The sequence below is a fragment of the Aegilops tauschii genome, chromosome 2 (assembly GCF_002575655.3).
Source record: "Aegilops tauschii subsp. strangulata cultivar AL8/78 chromosome 2, Aet v6.0, whole genome shotgun sequence".
NCBI lineage: Eukaryota > Viridiplantae > Streptophyta > Magnoliopsida > Poales > Poaceae > Aegilops > Aegilops tauschii.
Genome location: NC_053036.3, coordinates 3,658,287 through 3,679,429, shown reverse-complemented (window position 1 = coordinate 3,679,429; position 21,143 = coordinate 3,658,287). Strand labels below are relative to the sequence as shown.

At 43.0% G+C, this 21,143-nt stretch overlaps 1 protein-coding gene across 2 annotated transcripts; it reads right to left on the bottom strand.

The window, feature by feature from the left end:
• Nucleotides 1-10,695: 10,695 nt before the first annotated feature.
• Nucleotides 10,696-13,763, bottom strand: LOC109751672 (methylcrotonoyl-CoA carboxylase beta chain, mitochondrial-like). 2 transcript variants are annotated; one of them, XM_040401258.3, is made up of 4 exons: nt 13,447-13,763; nt 13,250-13,372; nt 12,528-12,835; nt 10,696-11,220 (listed from the first exon to the last, which is right to left on the bottom strand). In XM_040401258.3, the coding sequence occupies exons 1-3, from the start codon at nt 13,639-13,641 to the stop codon at nt 12,812-12,814; spliced, it is 342 nt and encodes a 113-aa protein (XP_040257192.1). In that variant the 5' UTR covers nt 13,642-13,763; the 3' UTR covers nt 10,696-11,220; nt 12,528-12,811. The 2 variants fall into 2 exon arrangements, with proteins under 2 accessions (XP_040257192.1, XP_040257191.1); XM_040401257.3 differs by having other exon boundaries at nt 12,528-12,789; nt 13,447-13,760.
• Nucleotides 13,764-21,143: the final 7,380 nt, after the last annotated feature.

The window sequence follows — 21,143 nt, the reverse complement described above, 5'->3', positions numbered from 1 at the left end:
CATACGCACCCCGTGCAGATCATATCTGCAATGCCCTTTCATCTGCGAATTTCATCTTTCTTTTGACTACGGGAGAACCCAAAGAACTGACAGCACTTCCATGATCAATCAGGATCACGGATTGCCAGAACTTTGTCAAATTCCACCATGCTGTCTCGAGATTGAGCAAACGCAAATTCTAGGGAAGCAACAAGAACGTCGGGTAACCGATTTCATCTATCACCCGCATAAATAATTTTCAGCAATAGATCTCATCTACTCCAAAATTATATTATGCAATACCCATACATCTCCATGTATTCTAGATCGTAACCTGCATCTACGCATAGCACGGCTCTTGATGCCACTGTAGGGTAACGCAGCAGAAAACAAAAAATTTCCGACCTACGCACCAGCCCAGGACCACTATGGAGACTGCATACTGATACGTCTCCAACGTATCTATAATTTATGAAGCATTCATGCTATTTTATTATCTGTTTTGAATAATTACGGGCTTTATTTTACACATTTATATTATTTTTGGGACGAACCTACTAACCGGAGGCCCAGCCCATATTGCTGTTTTATTGCCTATTTCAGTATTTCAAAGAAAAGGAATATCAAACGTAGTCCAAACGGAATGAAACCTTCGGAAGCGTGATTTATGGAAAGGATATGATCCGGGAGACTTGGAGTTCAAGCCAGGGAAGGTTCGAGGAAGCCAGGAGATAGGAGGGCACGCCCACCCACCCCCCCGGGCGCGCCCCCTGTCTCTTGGGCCCCTCGAGCGTCCCCCGACTGACTTCTTTCGCCTATATATTCCCATATACCCTAAAACCATCGAATACGAAAATAGATCTGGAGTTCCGCCGCCGCAAGCCTCTGTAGCCACCAAAAACCTCTCGGGAGCCCATTCCGGCACCCTGCCGGAGGGGGAACCCATCACCGGTGGCCATCTTCATCATCCCGGCGCTCTCCATGACGAGGAGGGAGTAGTTATGTGTGATCTCTCTCTCTCTCGTGTTCTTGACTTCGCACGATCTTGATGTATCGCGAGCTTTGCTATTATAGTTGGATCTTATGATGTTTCTCCCCCTCTACACTCTTGTAACGGATTGAGTTTTCCCTTTGAAGTTATCTTATTGGATTGGGTCTTTAAGGATTTGAGAACACTTGATGTATGTCTTGCCGTGTTTATCTGCGGTGACAATGGGATATCACGTGATTCACTTGATGTATGTTTTGGTGATCAACTTGCGGGTTCTGCCCATGAACCTATGCATAGGGGTTGGCACACGTTTTCGTCTTGAATCTCCGGTAGAAACTTTGGGGCACTCTTTGAAGTACTTTGTGTTGGTTGAATAGATGAATTTGAGATTGTGTGATGCATATCGTATAATCATGCCCACGGATACTTGAGGTGACAATGGAGTATCTAGGTGACATTAGGGTTTTGGTTGATTTGTGTCTTAAGGTGTTATTCTAGTACGAACTCTTGAATAGATTGATCCGAAAGAATAACTTTGAGGTGGTTTCGTACCCTACCATAATCTCTTCGTTTGTTCTCCGCTATTAGTGGCTTTGGAGTGACTCTTTGTTGCATGTTGAGGGATACTTATATGATCCAATTATGTTATTATTGTTGAGAGAACTTGCACTAGTGAAAGTATGAACCTTAGGCCTTGTTTCCTACCATTGCAATACCGTTTATGCTCACTTTTATCATTAGTTACCTTGCTGTTTTTATATTTTCAGATTACAAATACCTATATCTACCATCCATATTGCACTTGTATCACCATCTCTTCGCCGAACTAGTGCACCTATACAATTTACCATTGTATTGGGTGTGTTGGGGACACAAGAGACTTTCTGTTATTTGGTTGCAGGGTTGTTTGAGAGAGACCATCTTCATCCTACGCCTCCCACGGATTGATAAACCTTAGGTCATCCACTTCAGGGAAATTTGCTACTGTCCTACAAACCTCTGCACTTGGAGGCCCAACAACGTCTACAAGAAGAAGGTTGTGTAGTAGACATCAAGCTCTTTTCTGGCGCCGTTGCCGGGGAGGTGATTGCTTGAAGGTATATCTTTAGATATTGCAATCGAATCTTTTTGTTTCTTGTTTTATCACTAGTTTAGTTTATAAAAGAAAACTACAAAAAAATGGAATTGAGTTTGCCTCATACGCTTCATCTTTTTAATATCTTTCGTGAAAATGATGGTAAGGAAAATTGTGCTCAATTGCTAGAAGAAGAAATCTATAAAATGTTTGATACTAAATCTTTGAATGATGAGCATGATTTCAATGTTGTTAGTATGAACTCCTTGAATATCCATAGTACTAATGATGATTGCACTAGTTATGATGAAAATGTCTCCTATAAGCATGTCGATTTTTGTGGAGAGCATTGGGTTTGCATAGATACGCCAAATAGAGAAGATAGATATTGCAAGAGGCATAAGTATTTAGAAACTAAATGGTTGCAAGAAAGGCTAGATAAGAGTGCTGAGAATTTAAGATATCTTTACCGTTGTGAACTTTGCAATGAACGTGGTCATTTACATCTCCAATGCAAATTGTTTCATGATCGAATCGTGTCCAAAAACTGTGATGATTTGATCTCCCTTGCTCATTATAATGAACTTAGTTTGCTTTTGGGTTATGAAGAGTTGAAACGTGCAACTAAGCTTATTCCAAAATTTAATCTTGCGCATTTCCTTGATATTGATTTAGAGGAGATTTATTTGTTTTGTGCCGTGAATTGCATTGAAAATCCTTATATTGCCAATCACCTAAAGAAAAGAAAGCAAATAGAAGATGATGAGAGTACTAATGAAAGGGAAGAGACTTCCCAATATCCTCCTATTATTTCTTATGATGAATCAGGTAACGAGGAGGAGCTTTCTATTCAACTAATCTCGTCAATAAAGAGCTCAAAGAAGAAGGTTGAACCCACACATAATGTGAAGAAGAGAAAGAAAAAAGGGAGCAACAAAGGTAAAAAGGTATCTCTTCCGAAATGATGTTGCTCCTACTACTCATTGTGATGATGATAATTGCTATACTATTGGTGCTATCCATACTATTAATGATGAGAGTGATTATGCTTATGATATGAAAAGGCCCAAGCTTGGGGAAGCTATGTTTGATGAGGATGACATATTTGAGAATATATTTGCTGAAATTAATGTTTGTCCCAAGCTTGGGGATGCTACGTTTAATGAAGATGATATTTTTAGCATCCCAAATTTTGATATGCAAAGTTGTTATAATGATAGCATGCCTCTTGCCTATGATTATATTGATGAAAGTGGGTTTGGAAGAGTGTCAACTTTAGGAAGTAGTGATCCCACTATTTTCGAGGATGTTGAATTTTATTGTGAAGAATACGAAAGTGGATTTGGAAGAGTGTCAAGTTTATTTAGTGATTTCCACTATCTTGGGAGAGGTTTCAATCGATTACGATGAGAACGAAGTTGCTACTTATGATGATTATTGTGATGAAACTTATGCTATAAAAAGTAGTGATGATTATATTTATAAAACTTGTCATGATTTTGATTACCCTTTTTCTGAACATTACTCTTTTAATGTGGATTTTTAGTATTCGAGTCTTTTACGATACTCCCACTATTCCGAATGAGAAGAATTTTGCTTATGTGGAGAGTAGTAAATTTTTCTATGCAAGTAGATCATGGAAAGAATGCTTTAGGTTCTGGTTATATTGTTGAATTTATTCATGATGCTACTGAAAATTATTATGAGGGAGGAACATATGCTTGTAGGAATTGCAATAATATCAAGTTTCCTCTCTATGTGTTGAAAATCTTGAAGCTATGCTTGTCTAGCCTTCCGGTGCTAATTGATTATTGTTCCCATAAGTTGTTTGCTCACACAATCCCTATGCATAGGAAGTGGGTTAGACTTAAATGTGCTAGTCATATTCTTCATGATGCTCCCATTATGTTTCAACTCTTATCTTTTATGTGAGCATCATTGCCATCATCATGCCTAGCTAGAAAGGCATTAAAGAAAGTGCTTGTTGGGAGACAACCCAATATTTACCTTTACTGTTTTTGTGTGTTAACATGATTATGCTACTGTACTAATCATGTTTTATAGCTTTTGTTTTAATAAAGTGCCAAGTAAGACCTATAGGATAACATATGGTGATAATTATTTGATCTTGCTGAAAATTCCAGAAACTTTCTGCTCACGAAAAGAATTGTTTAAAATCACCAGAACGTGATAAAATACTGATTCCAATTGAAGCAGATCAATAAACAAATTATCTAGGTCGTCCTAGTTTTGTAGAATTTTTGGGGTTCCAGAACTTTACGTTAGTTACAGATTACTACAGACTGTTCTGTTTTTGACAGATTCTGTTTTCCATGTGTTGTTTGCTTATTTTGATGCATCTATGGCTAGTAAAATAGTTTATAAACCATAGAGAAGTTGGAATAAAGTAGGTTTAACACCAATATAAATAAAGAATGAGTTCATTACAGTACCTTGAAGTGGTGTTTTGTTTTCTTTCGCTAACGGAGCTCACGAGTTTTCTGTTAAGTTTTGTGTTGTGAAGTTTTCAAGTTTTGGGTAAAGATTCGATGGACTATGGAATAAGGAGTGGCAAGAGCCTAAGCTTGGGGATGCCCAAGGCACCCCAAGGTAATATTCAAGGACAACCAAGAGCCTAAGCTTGGGGATGCCCCGGATGGCATCCCCTCTTTCGTCTTCGTCCATCGGTAACTTTACTTAGAGCTATATTTTTATTCACCACATGATATGCGTTTTGCTTGGAGCGTCATTTTCTTTTGTTAGTGTTTGCTTGCTGTTATTTAGAATAATGTTTTGCATCTTTATTTTTAATAAAAATGTCAAGGATAGCCTTTACCATGCTTATTTTGCTAGTATACATGTTGCTGTTTGAAAACAGAAAGTTTACCACTGTTGCAAACATTCCTTAGAAAAGCCAGAATGTGATAAAATGTTGAAACCTTTTGCATAATAAGCTCTGATAAATTTTCTACAGTGATAATTTTCTTTCATAATTTTTGGACTTAGGGAAGGATGATGAATCTTGCATTCTTTACAGACTATACTGTTTTGGCAGATTGCTGTTATGGTTGCATTGTTTGCATATGTTTGCTTGTTTAATGATTCTATTTGAGGATAGGAGTGTTAAATATGCAGAGGCATTTAGTATGAAATGTTGAATAATAATTTTTGTGATTTTTTACAGTAGAAAATGATAAGGTTTTGCATTGGTTTATACTAACCTATCTCACGAGTTCTTGTTGAGTTTGGTGTGGATGAAGCTTTTGATAAAAAGAGAAACCATGATATGAGGGGAATTAAGGAGACACAAAAGTTCAAGCTTGGGGATGCCCAAGGCACCCCAAGATAATATTTCAAGAAGTCTCAAGCATCTAAGCTTGGGGATGCCCCGGTAGGCATCCCACCTTTGTTCTTCAACAATTATCGGTTAGTATCGGTTGAGCCTAAGTTTTTGCTTCTTCACATGAGTTGTGCTATCCTTGCAATGTCATTTTATTTTGTTTTGCTTGCTGTTTGAATACAATACCAAGATCTGAAATTCTTTATTGAGAGAGAGTCTTCACATAAGTTACATAATTATTTAACTACTCATTGAACTTCACTTATATCTTTTTGGAGTAGTTTGTCATTTACTCGTGTGCTTCATTTATATCCTATGAGTAAATGGTTGAATGATTTGAATGTCATAAATCTGAAATTATATATGTTTCATATGCTTACCACGTTGGGAGTAATGACTTCACATTTAAGAAGTAGAGGTTGTAAATTTATTGAAGGTTAGCAAGCATTGTATTGGTCATTTGAACAATTCATGAAAGAATATTGAAGGAAGAGAGATTTCACATATAAATATACTATCTTAGACATCTTTTATAATTGTGAGCACTCATTAAGTATGACATGCTAAAGAGTTGATGTTGGACAAGGAAGACAACGTAATGGGTTATGTTTTCTCACATCTCAGTTAAAGTATATTGTCATGGATCATTCAAACATGTTGAGCTTGCCTTTCTCCCTCTTGCTAGCCAAATTCCTTGCACCAAGTAGAGATACTACTTGTGCTTCCAAATATCCTTAAACCCATTTTTTCCATGAGAGTCCACCATACCTGCCTATGGATTGAGTAAGATCCTTCAAGTAAGTTGTCATCGGTGCAAGCAATAAAACTTGCTCTCTAAATATGTTATCTATTAGTGTGAAGAAAATAAGCTTTATACGATCTTGTTATGGAAGCAATAAAAGCGACGGACTGCATAATAAAGGTCCATATACAAGTGGCAATATAAAGTGACGTTCTTTTGCATTAAGATTTTGTGCATCCAACCATAGAAGCGCATGACAACCTCTGCTTCCCTCTGCGAAGGGCCTATCTTTTACTTTATGTCTTTTACTTTATGCAAGAGTCAAGGTGATCTTCACCTTTCCCTTTTTCATTTTATCCTTTGGCAAGCACCTCGTGTTGGAGAGATCCTGATATATGTATCCAATTGGATGTAAGTTAGCATGAACTATTATTGTTGGCATCACCCAAAGGTGAATACGTTGGGAGGCAACACTATAAGCCCCTATCTTTCTCAGTGTCCGAATAAAACTCCATAACCATTAGTATTGCGTGAGTGTTAGCAATTGCGGAAGACTATATGATAGTTGAGTATGTGAAGTTTGCTAAATTAAAGCTCTGACATAGACCCTTCCTGAAAATAGGATGAATTGCAATTGTTTGATGACTGAGAACATAGTTTGCTAGTTTTCAAGAAAGTTTATGGTCTATGCTTTAACATGTGAATTGCTTGTTACTTGTTCGTGAGAAGTTTTATAAGATGAATTACTGTTATAACATATAATCATGCTAGAAAAGGTGATTGAAATTATCATTGATCAAACTTGTGCACCTGCTAGCATTCACACTTCATAAATTCCTTCTTTTATCATTTACCTACGCGAGGACGAGTAGGAATTAAGCTTGGGGATGCTGATACGTCTCCAACGTATCCATAATTTATGAAGCATTCATGCTATTTTATTATCTGTTTTGAATGATTACGGGCTTTATTTTACACATTTATATTATTTTTGGGACTAACCTACTAACCGGAGGCCCAACCCATATTGCTGTTTTATTGCCTGTTTCAGTATTTCGAAGAAAGGGAATATCAAACGGAGTCCAAACGGAATGAAACCTTCGGAAGCGTGATTTTTGGAAAGGATATGATCCGAGAGACTTGGAGTTCAAGCCAGGGAAGGTTCGAGGAAGCCAGGAGATAGGAGGGCGCGCCCACCCCCCCCCCCCCCCCCTGGGCGCGCCCCCTGTCTCCTGGGCCCCTCGAGCATCCCCCGACTGACTTCTTTCGCCTATATATTCCCATATACCCTAAAACCATCGAATACGAAAATAGATCTGGAGTTCCGCCGCCGCAAGCTTCGGTAGCCACCAAAAACCTCTCGGGAGCCTGTTCCGGCACCCTGCCGGAGGGGGAACCCATCACCGGTGGCCATCTTCATCATCCCGGCGCTCTCCATGACGAGGAGGGAGTAGTTCACCCTCGGGGCTGAGGGTATGTACCAGTAGCTATGTGTTTGATCTCTCTCTCTCTCGCGTTCTTGACTTCGCACGATCTTGATGTATCGCGAGCTTTGCTATTATAGTTGGATCTTATGATGTTTCTCCCCCTCTACTCTCTTGTAACGGATTGAGTTTTCCCTTTGAAGTTATCTTATTGGATTGGGTCTTTAAGGATTTGAGAACACTTGATGTATGTCTTGCCGTGTTTATCTGTGGTGACAATGGGATATCACGTGATTCACTTGATGTATGTTTTGATGATCAACTTGCGGGTTCTGCCCATGAACCTATGCATAGGGGTTGGCACACGTTTTCGTCTTGAATCTCCGGTAGAAACTTTGGGGCACTCTTTGAAGTACTTTGTGTTGGTTGAATAGATGAATTTGAGATTGTGTGATGCATATCGTATAATCATGCCCACGGATACTTGAGGTGACAATGGAGTATCTAGGTGACATTAGGGTTTTGGTTGATTTGTGTCTTAAGGTGTTATTCTAGTACGAACTCTTGAATAGATTGATCCGAAAGAATAACTTTGAGGTGGTTTCGTACCCTACCATAATCTCTTCGTTTGTTCTCCGCTATTAGTGGCTTTGGAGTGACTCTTTGTTGCATGTTGAGGGATACTTATATGATCCAATTATGTTATTATTGTTGAGAGAACTTGCACTAGTGAAAGTATGAACCTTAGGCCTTGTTTCCTACCATTGCAATACCGTTTACGCTCACTTTTATCATTAGTTACCTTGCTGTTTTTATATTTTCAGATTACAAATACCTATATCTACCATCCATATTGCACTTGTATCACCATCTCTTCGCCGAACTAGTGCACCTATACAATTTACCATTGTATTGGGTGTGTTGGGGACACAAGAGACTTTCTATTATTTGGTTGCAGGGTTGTTTGAGAGAGACCATGTTCATCCTACGCCTCCCACAGATTGATAAACCTTAGGTCATCCACTTGAGGGAAATTTGCTACTGTCCTACAAAACTCTGCACTTGGAGGCCCAACAACGTCTACAAGAAGAAGGTTGTGTAGTAGACATCACATACATGGTTTGATCTTTTTCGTTACCGACTCGTAGCGCAGCGGAATTAGAGTCGATGACGAACGGCGGTGCAGATCCCCGCAGCTAGGATTTACAACCTCCCAACCGCGAGGATGTATACCCTCATGCGCCCCACAGGCAGCCCTCCAGGAGGCGGTCGGATAGTCCCTCGGACGGTGTCGTAGACAGCCCTTCGGGAGGACCCTCAAAACTCGGACGGTCACTTGGACAGCCCTTCGGGACGACTCACAGAACTCGGACCGTCACTTGGACAGCCCTTCGGGAGGCACTCTCAAAACAGCCCCTCGGGAAAAAGGATCGAAACTACGACCTCTCTACGGTGTTGCACACATACGGTGTCATCTATCCGGCAGGGTTTCGTCGTCCAGAACTAGTTCCTGCCGGAACCCAGACAGCCTTTCGGCTCTACGAAACTATTTCGCTGGGAGGGAGAGAGAAGCCAGATCATGCATGGCACTTGTATGTGAGAAAAAGTGTCTTTAGGCAGCCCCCTCCACTCCTATTTATAGGCCAAGCCCAAGGGTGGCTTCTCCAAGAAGCCAAGGGGATAATACCAAAAGGCCCTCAAGGTGGCTTCTCCAAGAAGCCAAGCAAAAAGCACTTTCACTATTCATGACGACATTTTTCAGCGTCCGTTCGAACTGAAAATATTTATATGGGCTCAGAACATTTCCAGTACCCACTAAAACAATTTTCAACGCATTCCAAAACAATTTCGGTTTAGTGATTTTCATGTGCGAAAAGCAAACAAGAATGCGTTTTTACTATTCATGAAGACAATATTTCGCGCCCATTAAATTCGAAAATATTTCTGTGGGTCTTAGAATAATTCCAGTACCCACTAAAATGATTTTTGGTTCGTTCTGAAACAATTTCAGATTAATGAATTTCATCTGCGAAAAACAACCAAAACGGTACCGGCAGCTCCGAAACATTTTCGGTTTTATCCCCAAAAATTCCCAGAATAATTCTGGCACCCTCCAAGAATTATCAAGCGTGTCCCGAAACCAATTTGACTTAATGGTATATCCCGAAACAACTTTTCGGTGTTACGAAACTATTTCGCTATTCTCTCTCTGGAACTCTTCCATTGTCTCCGAAACTTTTTCGGCAAATTTCTCTCAGACTCCCTATCTAGTATTCAGCAGATAGATGACCCTTAAGCGTGTGACCCTATAGGTTCGGTGAAGTATAGACATGACCCGGAACCCCTTCCGATCAATGATCAACATCGGAGCTGTGGACACCCATATTGACCCCTATACCCACACGAATGAATATTCGAGTGAACCTCCTGTTGCAGTGAGCTATTCCTGTTGCTTCGCGATATGTCACAAACACCCGAGGTGAGATTTATTGCATCCCCGTGGACGAACAATTTGTCCACCATGCAAGTTACCTCGTTACCGGTTTTGTTCTCTTTTCTCGTTCCCGTGTTTCGGCATCCCCGTGATCAAATCACAAAGTGTCTAGCCAGACGATGATGGATACCGTAACACCGAGAGGGCCCAGAGATATCTCTCCATCGTCGGAGGAGCAAATCCCAATCTTGAGCTATCAAGTTACTTGACATACTTTTCCATGAACCTGTACGTCGCCGTAATAGCCACCCATTTACGGATGACGTTTAACAAACCCAAAGTTCATGCAGCAAGCATGAAGAAACTTGATACTCTCGTGGTCTAAGGAATCATGCAAACGTTAACCATCTCTGTGTTATGTACCATTAACTTGTGACGAATGAATCTCATAGCATAACATCAAACCGGGTCGATTCAACACAAATGTTCTCTTAACATTGTGCCCTCAAAGTTGCTGGCATAGACATGCCCATGATTGGGAAAACATAATCATCATGCAACACTTGAGCTAGTCTTAGAGGCATGACTAGGAATACATTTTACCGTTTATTATTCCACACGTGCACATGGGTTTTCCCCAGAGCCTTTATGGATATACGGGCTGGGGAACCACAGCAGTTATAGCATGGAACATAAACATAATCATGAACTTGGAGATAAATAATATCATTTATTATTGCCTCTAAGGCATATCTCCTACAGATTCCGGTTGTTGGTCCAGGGGGAATGGGGAAGACTACACCGATACAACACATATATCGCAGCCAAAAAGTGCAGAATCATTTACCAGTCATGATTTGGATATGTGTCTCGCTCAGTTTCAATCTGGAGAGTAAGCGTATGGATGGAGTACCTGTAACATACTCCCTTTGTTTCGAAATATAGGTCGCTAAAGATATCCTTCCGACCAGGTGAAAACGGTGGATTTTACATTGCTGCCCCTACTTTTGAATCGGTATCCCCATCGTTGTCTTCCTCCACCCCAGGATTTGAAATCCTCCGTCGTCCACCACTGCCGTCGCCCGCCCCTGCTTCTCTTCCGCTCGCCCAGGTACCCTACTTCTCCTACAACAGCACGCCCAGGTCACAGATCCCAGGTCCTCAGCGCTCCAGCAGCAGCGATCTAGGGCCTTCTTCTCCTACTCGTTCTTCTCCTGGGCGTGCTCCTTCTTCTCCTACAACAACAGCAACAGCAGGTCAATAACAACAGCAGCAACTCATGGGAATGCTTCAATTTAAGTCCATTTCTTTGATCAACAACTTATGCTAAGGACGACGTGCTATCGAACTTTGGAAAGTACAGTATGAATATGACAACAGCAGCAGCAGTTTGACAATAAAAACTAAACTACTAAAATTACAGCAAATGCAAGTTAACTGAACATTTTGATCTACTGCAAGTTCATTGATCTCCATTACCTACTGGAATACTCCATTTTAAGCTACTGAAGCTACTCTAACTATCCTATTTTACTCTAACGGAAACTAAACTAAGCAAGCACTACTGCTTGCAAGTCCTACACTAAACTAAGCAATCATGATTTCTAACAACAGCAATCATCATCAGCAAGTCCTAACTTAACAGCAGCAAAGAGAAGAAGAGAAGAAGAGAAAAGAGAAGAAGAGAAGAAAAGAGATGAGAAGTTTCTGTTAAGGAAAAATAATTACACCTCTCTTCAAATGAATCAAATGAGTAGCTCTATACTACATGTTTAATTAAAGTAACTGAAAATGTTTTTGTTAACTTAAATTAACAGAAACAGTTAACAGAAAAAGGTTTTATTTGAAGTAACTGAAAAAGGTTTCAGTTAAATTGACTGAAAAAGGTTTCAGTTAACTGAAGAGAGGTTCCATTTAATCCATTTACAGTACTCCTAATGCTTGTGCTGCAGTAAAACTACTCCTAATGCTACAGCAGTTAACAACAACTGAAATTACTGTAATGTTCAAATATTACAGTACATACTCCGCTGAATATTACTGAAACTTAATAGAGGTCGGAAAATATGCTTCGTTTCAGATAAATTTTGACAAATCCAGTGTGACAACTTCATTTCAGTCAAATTTTGTCAAATCCAGTGTTACAGGCTAGCAGCAGTAGCTTAGTTACAGAATTGGGAGTAGAAGTTGTTACAGGCTAGTAGCAGTAGCTTCAAATTTACAACTTCATTTCAGACAAATTTATAACTTCATTTCAGAATTAGGAGTACAACTTGATTTCACTAAATCCAGTGTTACAGGTTAGCAGTAGTAGCAAGGGAACTGCAAGATTAACAAAGCTACAGAAAATCAACAAGCTACTTCAAAGGACGATTTCATGACTAACAAAGGTTGGCCTTGGCGAAGCTGCACATTCATGACTAAGCTACAGAAGTTGGAGTAACAGAAGCTACAGAAGCTTCATGAGAAGATTAACAAAGACGTGCAAGATTAACAAATCAACTACGGTGTTGGATGGATGGATGGACGACAAGGAGATTACCATGAGGACAACGACGCCGTGGCGCCGTGGCGTGGCGGGGCAGGGCCCGCGCTACCAAGGTGGGGGCACCATCAGGACGACGACGCCGCTCCGCTGGTCCAGCGCTCTGCTGCTCCGGCGTCGCTCTAGATCCGCCGCTTGGGCCGCACTCCAGGTCCGCTGCTCCACATCCAACGCCTCCATCGCTCACATACAGCACGGGCGCACGCCTCCGTCGCATAGAAGCTCATCACCGGCGCAAAAAGAAACTCAATCTTTTCACCTAAGTACGTTGGTGGACAGCTTTAGACAGATGTGGGAATTAATCCCTGCAGCATTAATCAAGGATACAACAAAAAATTGTCAAGAGGAAATCTCGGTGCAGCAGCACGACAAAAACTGAACTTGAGTAAAGTAAGCCTGGTTGCGTAATCACTTATTAGATTGACTGAACTTATTCTTTGCACAAATGAGAAATCTGAAGCCCTTCTTGTACTTTTGCCGCTGCTACTAGTACAACCTAAGCACTAACAACCAATGAGCAAACATTGGCCAACTAAAATCAGACCTATTAGTGGGTCACAAACATGGATTTCACATGCAGGTCAGCAGTAAATCACGCATCTACGCAGGTCAACTAGGATAAGCAGGTGAACACACTATTACAGATTTTACTTCACGCCGTCGCTTGATAAAACTGGTCACCTGAAGGAGAAGGGGTCTGTGTGACATCGATGGCTGACCTGAGAGAGCTCGAGGAAGGAGGCCCCCGGGTCGAGCAGGCGGTCGATGCGGTCCCTGGGGAGCAGCTTCCCCCGCCCTTCGTTCCGCTTCACCACCCCCGCGCCTCCGCCGCCCAGCGCCCTCTGTTCCGTCAGGTGACAGGGAGATGAAGGGGTCGGGTCGAGGAAGGGGAAAGAGACCGGCGGCACGCTCGCACCTGGGAGACGCGGGAGCGCAGGTCGGAGAGGAGGCCGCCGACGGCGGCGGCGTTGTGGGCGTAGGCGTCGGAGCTCCGGTCGAGCGCGTCGGGCAGGACCGAGGAGGAGGCTGCAGCTGAGGAGCGGTAGGCTGCGGCGGCGGCGGCCCGGGTTCTGCCTTGACGGGGCCGCCGTGCGGCCAGTCGGCGAAGCATCTCCGGCAGAGGACGATGATGGACGGGCTGGTGGGGAGTGGAGTGAGCAGTCTCGATCTGGCTCGGGGTGGGTGGCGTGAGAATGTGGAGTTGACGGTTGGTGGCATAACAGCAGCCCGATGTGTCCCACCTGCGCTACAACTATCCATCTAGTAGTAATGCAGATTTTATGCACACGCTATTACTATTGTCTGTTGAGGGAGCACGATGAAAATCATTTAGTAGCAGCGCAGGTTTTTTGTTCCTGCATTACTACTATGTCATACCAGTAGCGCATTTTTTTTGCCGCACTACTACTAAGTACCAGTAGCGCCCTATTTTAGGCCGCGCTGCTGGTAAGATTCTGTGTATAAGGTTTTTCTCTAGTAGTGCGCACTCCCGGCGAATCTACAATGCCATCGACGACGTCCGAGCCAAGCCCAACCATGCATGCTACTTCAACAACCACATCGACGCCGCTCAAGGCCGACGAGGCAAGACGGTGTAAAGGCCATGTTTTTGACGGCGCGTGTACCACTCCGTACACGGACTCTACCGCCGCCACACACACACCACCACCATGCATGAGGAACGCGAAGCGAAGACCGAAGACGACGACTGTGCAGCTTAATCGGAGGTGTAATTAACTGGGGGCTTTCCGAGGCCCCCGGAAACCAGGAGACCACGATCGCTTGATCACTTCGGCCGCGCCAGCAGGCCCCACTTTTCTTTCTTCTTCTTGTATTTGTGTACTTCGTACACTGGCACGCCCGCAACTCTTTGTACCCCGGGTCAAGGGAGACGCTTATACGAAACCCCCTTATCTTTTTGTACGAGCGCCGTCTCTCCTATTTCGTGTCAAACAGTTGTATTCCGAAAATGGTATTCCATCTGCCTGCTTACTGGAGCATGCGCCGTTGATCATCACTGAAGGCAGAGAGGGTCTCTTGGGAAGACGCCCGAGTTTGTTGGGCTTCTTCAGACATGGTAGTCTGAATGAGCTTCTTCCAAGATGCTCGTCAAATGACCTTCTTCGCTGTCAACTGCATGATCTTGTGCTCCAGACTTGGTTAACTGAAGAAATCGACACTCCTGCTTGTCAGGAACAACCAGACTGCATCATCTTCTGAAGAAAGAAATCGACACTTGTCACGCTGTTAACTGAAGAAATCGACACTTATCACACTGTTAACTGAAGAAATCGACACCCAACGGTCGGTTGGCGCCAAACCGGCTCATCACCTAGAGACCTGGAGCTCATCTTCATGTACTTGGGGTAAACCCTAGCCGCCATATTTCGCTGGCAATCTTCTTGTGAATTCACCTACTTGGTACATGCCTGCTCGTGAAATAAATGGCCAGCTTGTGTTCTTCTCAGCAAAAGAAAGAATGCTAGCTGCTCATCTCATCCGGCTTGCTTTCAGTTGTGCAAACTGATGTTTCTGTTTTGAAGCATAAAATTAAGGAGAAAAGACATTCTATGTACTCCTTCCGTTCCTAAATAGCCCCTCCATTTCCTAAATATTTGTCTTTCTAGAGATTTCAACAAGTGACTACATACGGAGCTAAATGAGTGAATCTACACTTTACAATATGTCTATATACATCCATATGTGGTAGTCCATTTGAAATCTCTAAAAAACAAATATTTAGGAATGGAGGGAGTATAAGTTTTTGTAGAGGTTTCACTATGGACCACATACGGATGTATATAGATGCATTTTAGAGTGTAGATTCACTAATTTTGCTCCGTATGTGGTCCATATTGGAATCTCTCCAAAGACTTATATATAGGAACGGAGGGAGTATATTATTATCATTGTCATCATGCATCATCCTTTATTTACACCTCAAGTTATAACGGCGCACCTTTCCTTCTAGTTACACTGAACTTGCTTTATTATTTACACCTCGAGTTGTGTCACGAGATCCTTAACCAATTGCTCAACATCACAACCAATGTGTGTTCTGAACGCTTACCATTTCTCACTGTCTGGGAAAACAACATGTAGTCAGCGTGCATGCTCATGTTCGTGTGGTTCAGAAATGCCATCATGAGCCGTGAAGGTCAATGTGGCTGGCTTTCAGAGCGGCGAGCTCAGGTGTCGTGCGTGATGATGGCGGTGTGGTGTATGCCCACTAGTAGAAAAAGAGGCTTCCATACGCCCCCATTAGTCCCTAAAATAATCGAACCGCGACCAAAGGGGTCTTTAGTCGCGGTTCGGGAGGAGACCCGCGACCAACTATCTGGGCCCAGCGCGCTCGGTCGACAGCTGGCGGACGGGAGGGGCTTTAGTCCCGGTTGGCCTGGCCAACCGGGACTAAAGGTCCTCAGGCTGGCCCGAAGGCCTTTAGTCGCGGTTGGCCAGGCCAACCGGGACTAAAGGCCCATCCCTATATATAGGACTCAGCTCACTTCACTTCACTCAGCTCACTTCACAATATTCAGAAGGGGGGTGGTGGGTTTGCTTTTGGTTCCTCCTATGCACACAAGGTGTTCGATGAAATGCCCGAGAGCATGAAACAAACATGATATGAAGTGTCCGAGCCACACTTGAGCTTTCTCATTTATTTTTCCTCCGCGATCGCGGTTAGCAACTTGAACCTTTCATGTGTCATTGATAAAATATGCATGTGTGTAGTTCATTGTTTAATTTGTATTATTTCTAGCTAGTTAGTTTAACAAATGCATGATGGTTAATTATATACTTTATATAATAATAATGCAGATGAATCCGCAATGGATGTACGGTCCCCGACTCTCCGGCGAGTTCACTACGGGTTTGAAAGATTTCCTCGTAGTGGCAAATGCGAACAAGCAGCGAGGTTTTATTATCTGTCCATGTGCTGTCTGTAAGAATCAGAAGGGTTACTCCTCCTCAAGACACATTCACATGCACCTGCTTCGGCACGGTTTCATGCAAAGCTATAATTGTTGGACCAAGCATGGAGAAAGAGGGGTTAGAATGGAAGAAGATGAAGAAGGGGATGATATCGATGACAACTATCATGATCATTTCGGTGATACTTTCATGGAGGATGATGCTGAAGGTGGGGAAGGGTTAGGTGAAGGTGAAGAAGAGGCACATGATGAGCCCGCTGATGATCTTGGTCGGACCATTGCTGATGCACGGAGACGCTGCTAAACTGACAAGGAGAGGGAGAATTTGGATCGCATGTTAGAGGATCACAAAAAGTCGTTGTACCCAGGATGCGATAATAGTCTGAAAAAGCTGGGCTGCACAGTGGATTTGCTAAAATGGAAGGCACAGGAAGGTGTAGCTGACTCATCATTTAAAAATTTGCTGAAAATGTTGAAGAATATGTTTCCGAAGAATAACGAGTTGCCCGCCAGTACGTACGAAGCAAAGAAGGTTGTCTGCCCTCTAGGTTTAGAGGTTCTGAAGATACATGCATGCATTAACGACTGCATCCTCTACCGCGGTGAATACGAGAATTTGAATGAATGCCCTGTATGCACTGCATTGCGTTATAAGATCAGAGGCGATGACCCTGGTGACGATGTTGAGGGCGAGAAACCCAGGAAGAGGGTTCCCGCCAAGGTGATGTGGTATGCTCCTATAATACCACGGTTGAAACGTCTGTTCAGGAACAAAAAGCATGCCAAGTCGTTGCGATGGCACAAAGAGGACCGTAAGTCCGACGGGGAGTTGAGACACACCGCTGATGGAACGCAATGGAGAAAGATCGACAGAGTGTTCAAAGATTTTGCAGCTGACGCAAGGAACATAAGATTTGGTCTAAGTACTGATGGCATGAATCCTTTTGGCGAGCAGAGCTCCAGCCATAGCACCTGGCCCGTGACTCTATGCATCTACAACCTTCCTCCTTGGTTGTGCATGAAGCGGAAGTTCATTATGATGCCAGTGCTCATCCAAGGTCCAAAGCAACCCGGGAACGACATCGATGTGTACCTAAGGCCATTAGTTGATGAACTTTTACAGTTGTGGGGCAGACCTGGTGTACGTGTTTGGGATGAGCACAAAGGAGAGGAATTTGACCTACGAGCGTTGCTTTTTGTAACCATCAACGATTGGCCTGCTCTCAATAACCTTTCGGGACAGACAAATAAGGGATACAATGCATGCACGCACTGCTTACATGAGACTGAAAGTGTACGTTTGGGTAATTGTAAGAAGAACGTGTACCTGGGTCATCGTCGATTTCTTCCCCGAAATCATAACGTAAGAAAGAAAGGCAAGCATTTCAACGGCAAGGCAGATCACTGGCCGAAGCCTGCAGAACGTACTGGTGCTGAGATATTTGATATGGTCAAGGATTTGAAAGTCATCTTTGGAAAGGGTCCTGGCGGACAATCAGTTCCGCGGGGAGTTGACGGGCACGCACCCATGTGGAAGAAGAAATCTATATTTTGGGAGCTAGAATATTGGAAAGTCCTAGATGTCCGCTCTGCAATCGACGTGATGCATGTTACGAAGAATATTTGCGTGAACCTGCTAAGCTTCTTGGGCGTGTATGGGAAGACAAATGATACAAAGGAAGCACGGCAGGACCAGCAACTTTTGAAAGACCCAGATGACCGGCATCCGGAATGGTTTCAAGGTCGTGCCAGCTACGCTCTTACCAAAGAAGAGAAGGTCATTTTTTTTGAATGCCTGAGCAGTATGAAGGTCCCGTCTGGCCTCTCGTCGAATATAAAGGGAATAATAAACATGGCGGACAAAAAGTTCCAAAACCTGAAGTCTCACGACTGCCACGTGATTATGACGCAATTGCTTCCGATTGCTTTGAGGGGGCTCCTACCGGAAAATGTTCGAGTAGCCATTGTGAAGCTATGTGCATTCCTCAATGCAATCTCTCAGAAGGTAATCAATCCAGAAGATCTACCACGGTTACAGAACGATGTGGTCCAATGCCTTGTCAGTTTCGAGTTGGTGTTCCCACCATCCTTCTTCGATATTATGACGCACCTCCTGCTCCACCTAGTCGAAGAGATTTCCATTCTCGGTCCTGTATTTCTACACAATATGTTCCCCTTTGAGAGGTTCATGGGAGCATTAAAGAAATATGTTCCCCTTTAATAAATGACAATGATGTTGGAGATCAGCTGTACATGTTGGCCAAGAAACCATCTTCGACTATAACAATTTTCCAAGGGTACGAGATAAATGGGAATACATTTTACACCATCGCCCAAGATAAAAAGAGCACCAACCAAAACAGTGGTGTCCGCTTTGATGCAGCAACCGAGAATGGGCGAAAGGTCACATATTATGGTTACATAGAGGAGATATGGGAACTTGACTATGGACCCTCCTTTAAGGTCCCTTTGTTCCGGTGCAAATGGTTCAAGCTAACAGGAGGTGGGGTAAAGGTGGACGAGCAATACGGAATGACAATGGTGGATTTCAACAATCTTGGTTACCTTGACGAACCATTCGTCCTTGCCAAAGATGTCGCTCAGGTTTTTTATTTGAAGGACATGAGTAGCAAACCGAGGAAACGGAAAGATAAGAAAACGATCAGTACATCATGCGATGATCCAAAGCGCCACATTGTTCTTTCAGGGAAAAGAAACATCGTGGGAGTGGAGGACAAGACAGACATGTCAGAAGATTATAATATGTTTGGTGAAATTCCGCCCTTCAAAGTGAACACTGACCCAAGCATTAAGTTAAATGATGAGGATGCTCCATGGATACGGCACAATCGTAAGCAAGCAGGGACACAAGGGAAGAATTGATGTGTAATAATTTATTGTACCAAACTTTGTTGAATGGATCATGTGAATTAAAACGTACGATTGCGAATCCGGATGATTTGTATTTGGTCGATGAACTGAATGATGTATCAAACCTTTTGTCAAACCTTCAAGGGATCGATGAACTGAATTTTTTGATATATTATTTGTATTTTTAAGATTTTAAAATGAATTAGTTTTATTTTTCTGAATTTTTTGATATATTATTTGTATTTTTAAGATTTTAAAATGAATTAGTTTTATTTTTCTGATTTTTTTGATATATAATTGTATTTTTAAGATTTTAAAATGAATTAGTTTTATTTTTCTGATTTTTTGATATATAATTGTATTTTTAAGATTTTAAAATGAATTAGTTTTATTTTTCTGATTTTTTTGATATATTATTTGTATTTTTAAGATTTTAAAATGAATTAGTTTTATTTTTCTGATTTTTTTGATATATTATTTGTATTTTTTAGATTTTAAAATGAATTAGTTTTATTTTTCTGATTTTTTTGATATATTATTTGTATTTTTAAGATTTTAAAATGAATTAGTTTTATTTTATATGAAAAAGGACCTTTAGTCGCGGTTCGTGACACGAACCGCGACTAAAGGCTCTTTCCGCGCGGGAACGAAATCGGCGCGAAAGAACCTTTAGTCGCGGTTGGTCTCCCCAACCGGGACTAATGCTCTGTCTATATATACATCACTTAGTAAATTTTCCCCCACCTCCCATTCTCCTCTCGACGCCGACGCCCTGCCCCGACGCCGATCGACGCCGACGCCGCCAGGCTACTGCCCCGACGCCGATCGACGCCGACGCCCTGCCCCGACGCCGACGCCCTGCCCCCAGTGACCTCCGACGCCCTGCACTGCCGCCGCCGCCCCTGCCCTGCCCTGCGCGCCGCCGCCACCGCTGCCCCTGCCCCTGCGCGCCGCCGCCGCCCTTGCCCTGGACTGGCGCCGCCGCCACTGCCCTGCCCTGCGCGCCGCCGCCACCGCTGCCCCTGCCCCTGCGCGCTGCCGCCGCCGCCACCGCTGCCCCTGCCCCTGCCGCCGCCGCCGCCCGCTGCCGCCTGCCTGCCGTCCTCCGCCTCCCGCCGACGCCGCCGCCCGCCGCCGCCTGCCGTCCTCCTCAAACAAAGAAAAGGAAGAAGAAAAGGAAGAAGAAAAGGAAAAAGAAAAGGAAAAAGAAAAGGAAAAACAAAATAAGAAAAGGAAAAAGAAAAGGAAGAAGAAAAGGAAAAAGAAAATAAGAAAAGGTAAAAGAAAAGGAAGAAGAAAAGGAAAAAGAAAAGGAAGAAGAAAAGGAAAAACAAAATAAGAAAAGGAAAAAGAAAAGGAATAAGAAAAGGAAAAAGAAAAGGAAGAAGAAAAGGAAAAAGAAAATAAGAAAAGGAAAAAGAAAAGGAAGAAGAAAAGGAAGAAGAAAAGGAAAAAGAAAAGGAAGAAGAAAAGGAAAAAGAAAATAAGAAAAGGAAAAAGAAAAGCCTTTAGTCCCGGTTAGCCACGAGAACCGGGACTAAAGGTCCTCCGCCCCGACGGACTCCTGGCGCCCACGTGGACGGGCCTTTAGTCGCGGTTCGTAAGAGGCGCGACTAAAGGGGGGCCTTTAGTCGCGCATATTTAGTCCCGGTTGCACAGCCGGGATTAATGGCCTGTGCGAACCGGGACTAAAGGCCTATTCTCTACCAGTGGCCATTGCCAAGGGACAGAAGCTCCGTCAGTACGCAGATGTGGAGGAGGCAAGGGCTTCTGAATTTGGCGATTTACTTCTCTGGGGATTAACAAGCTT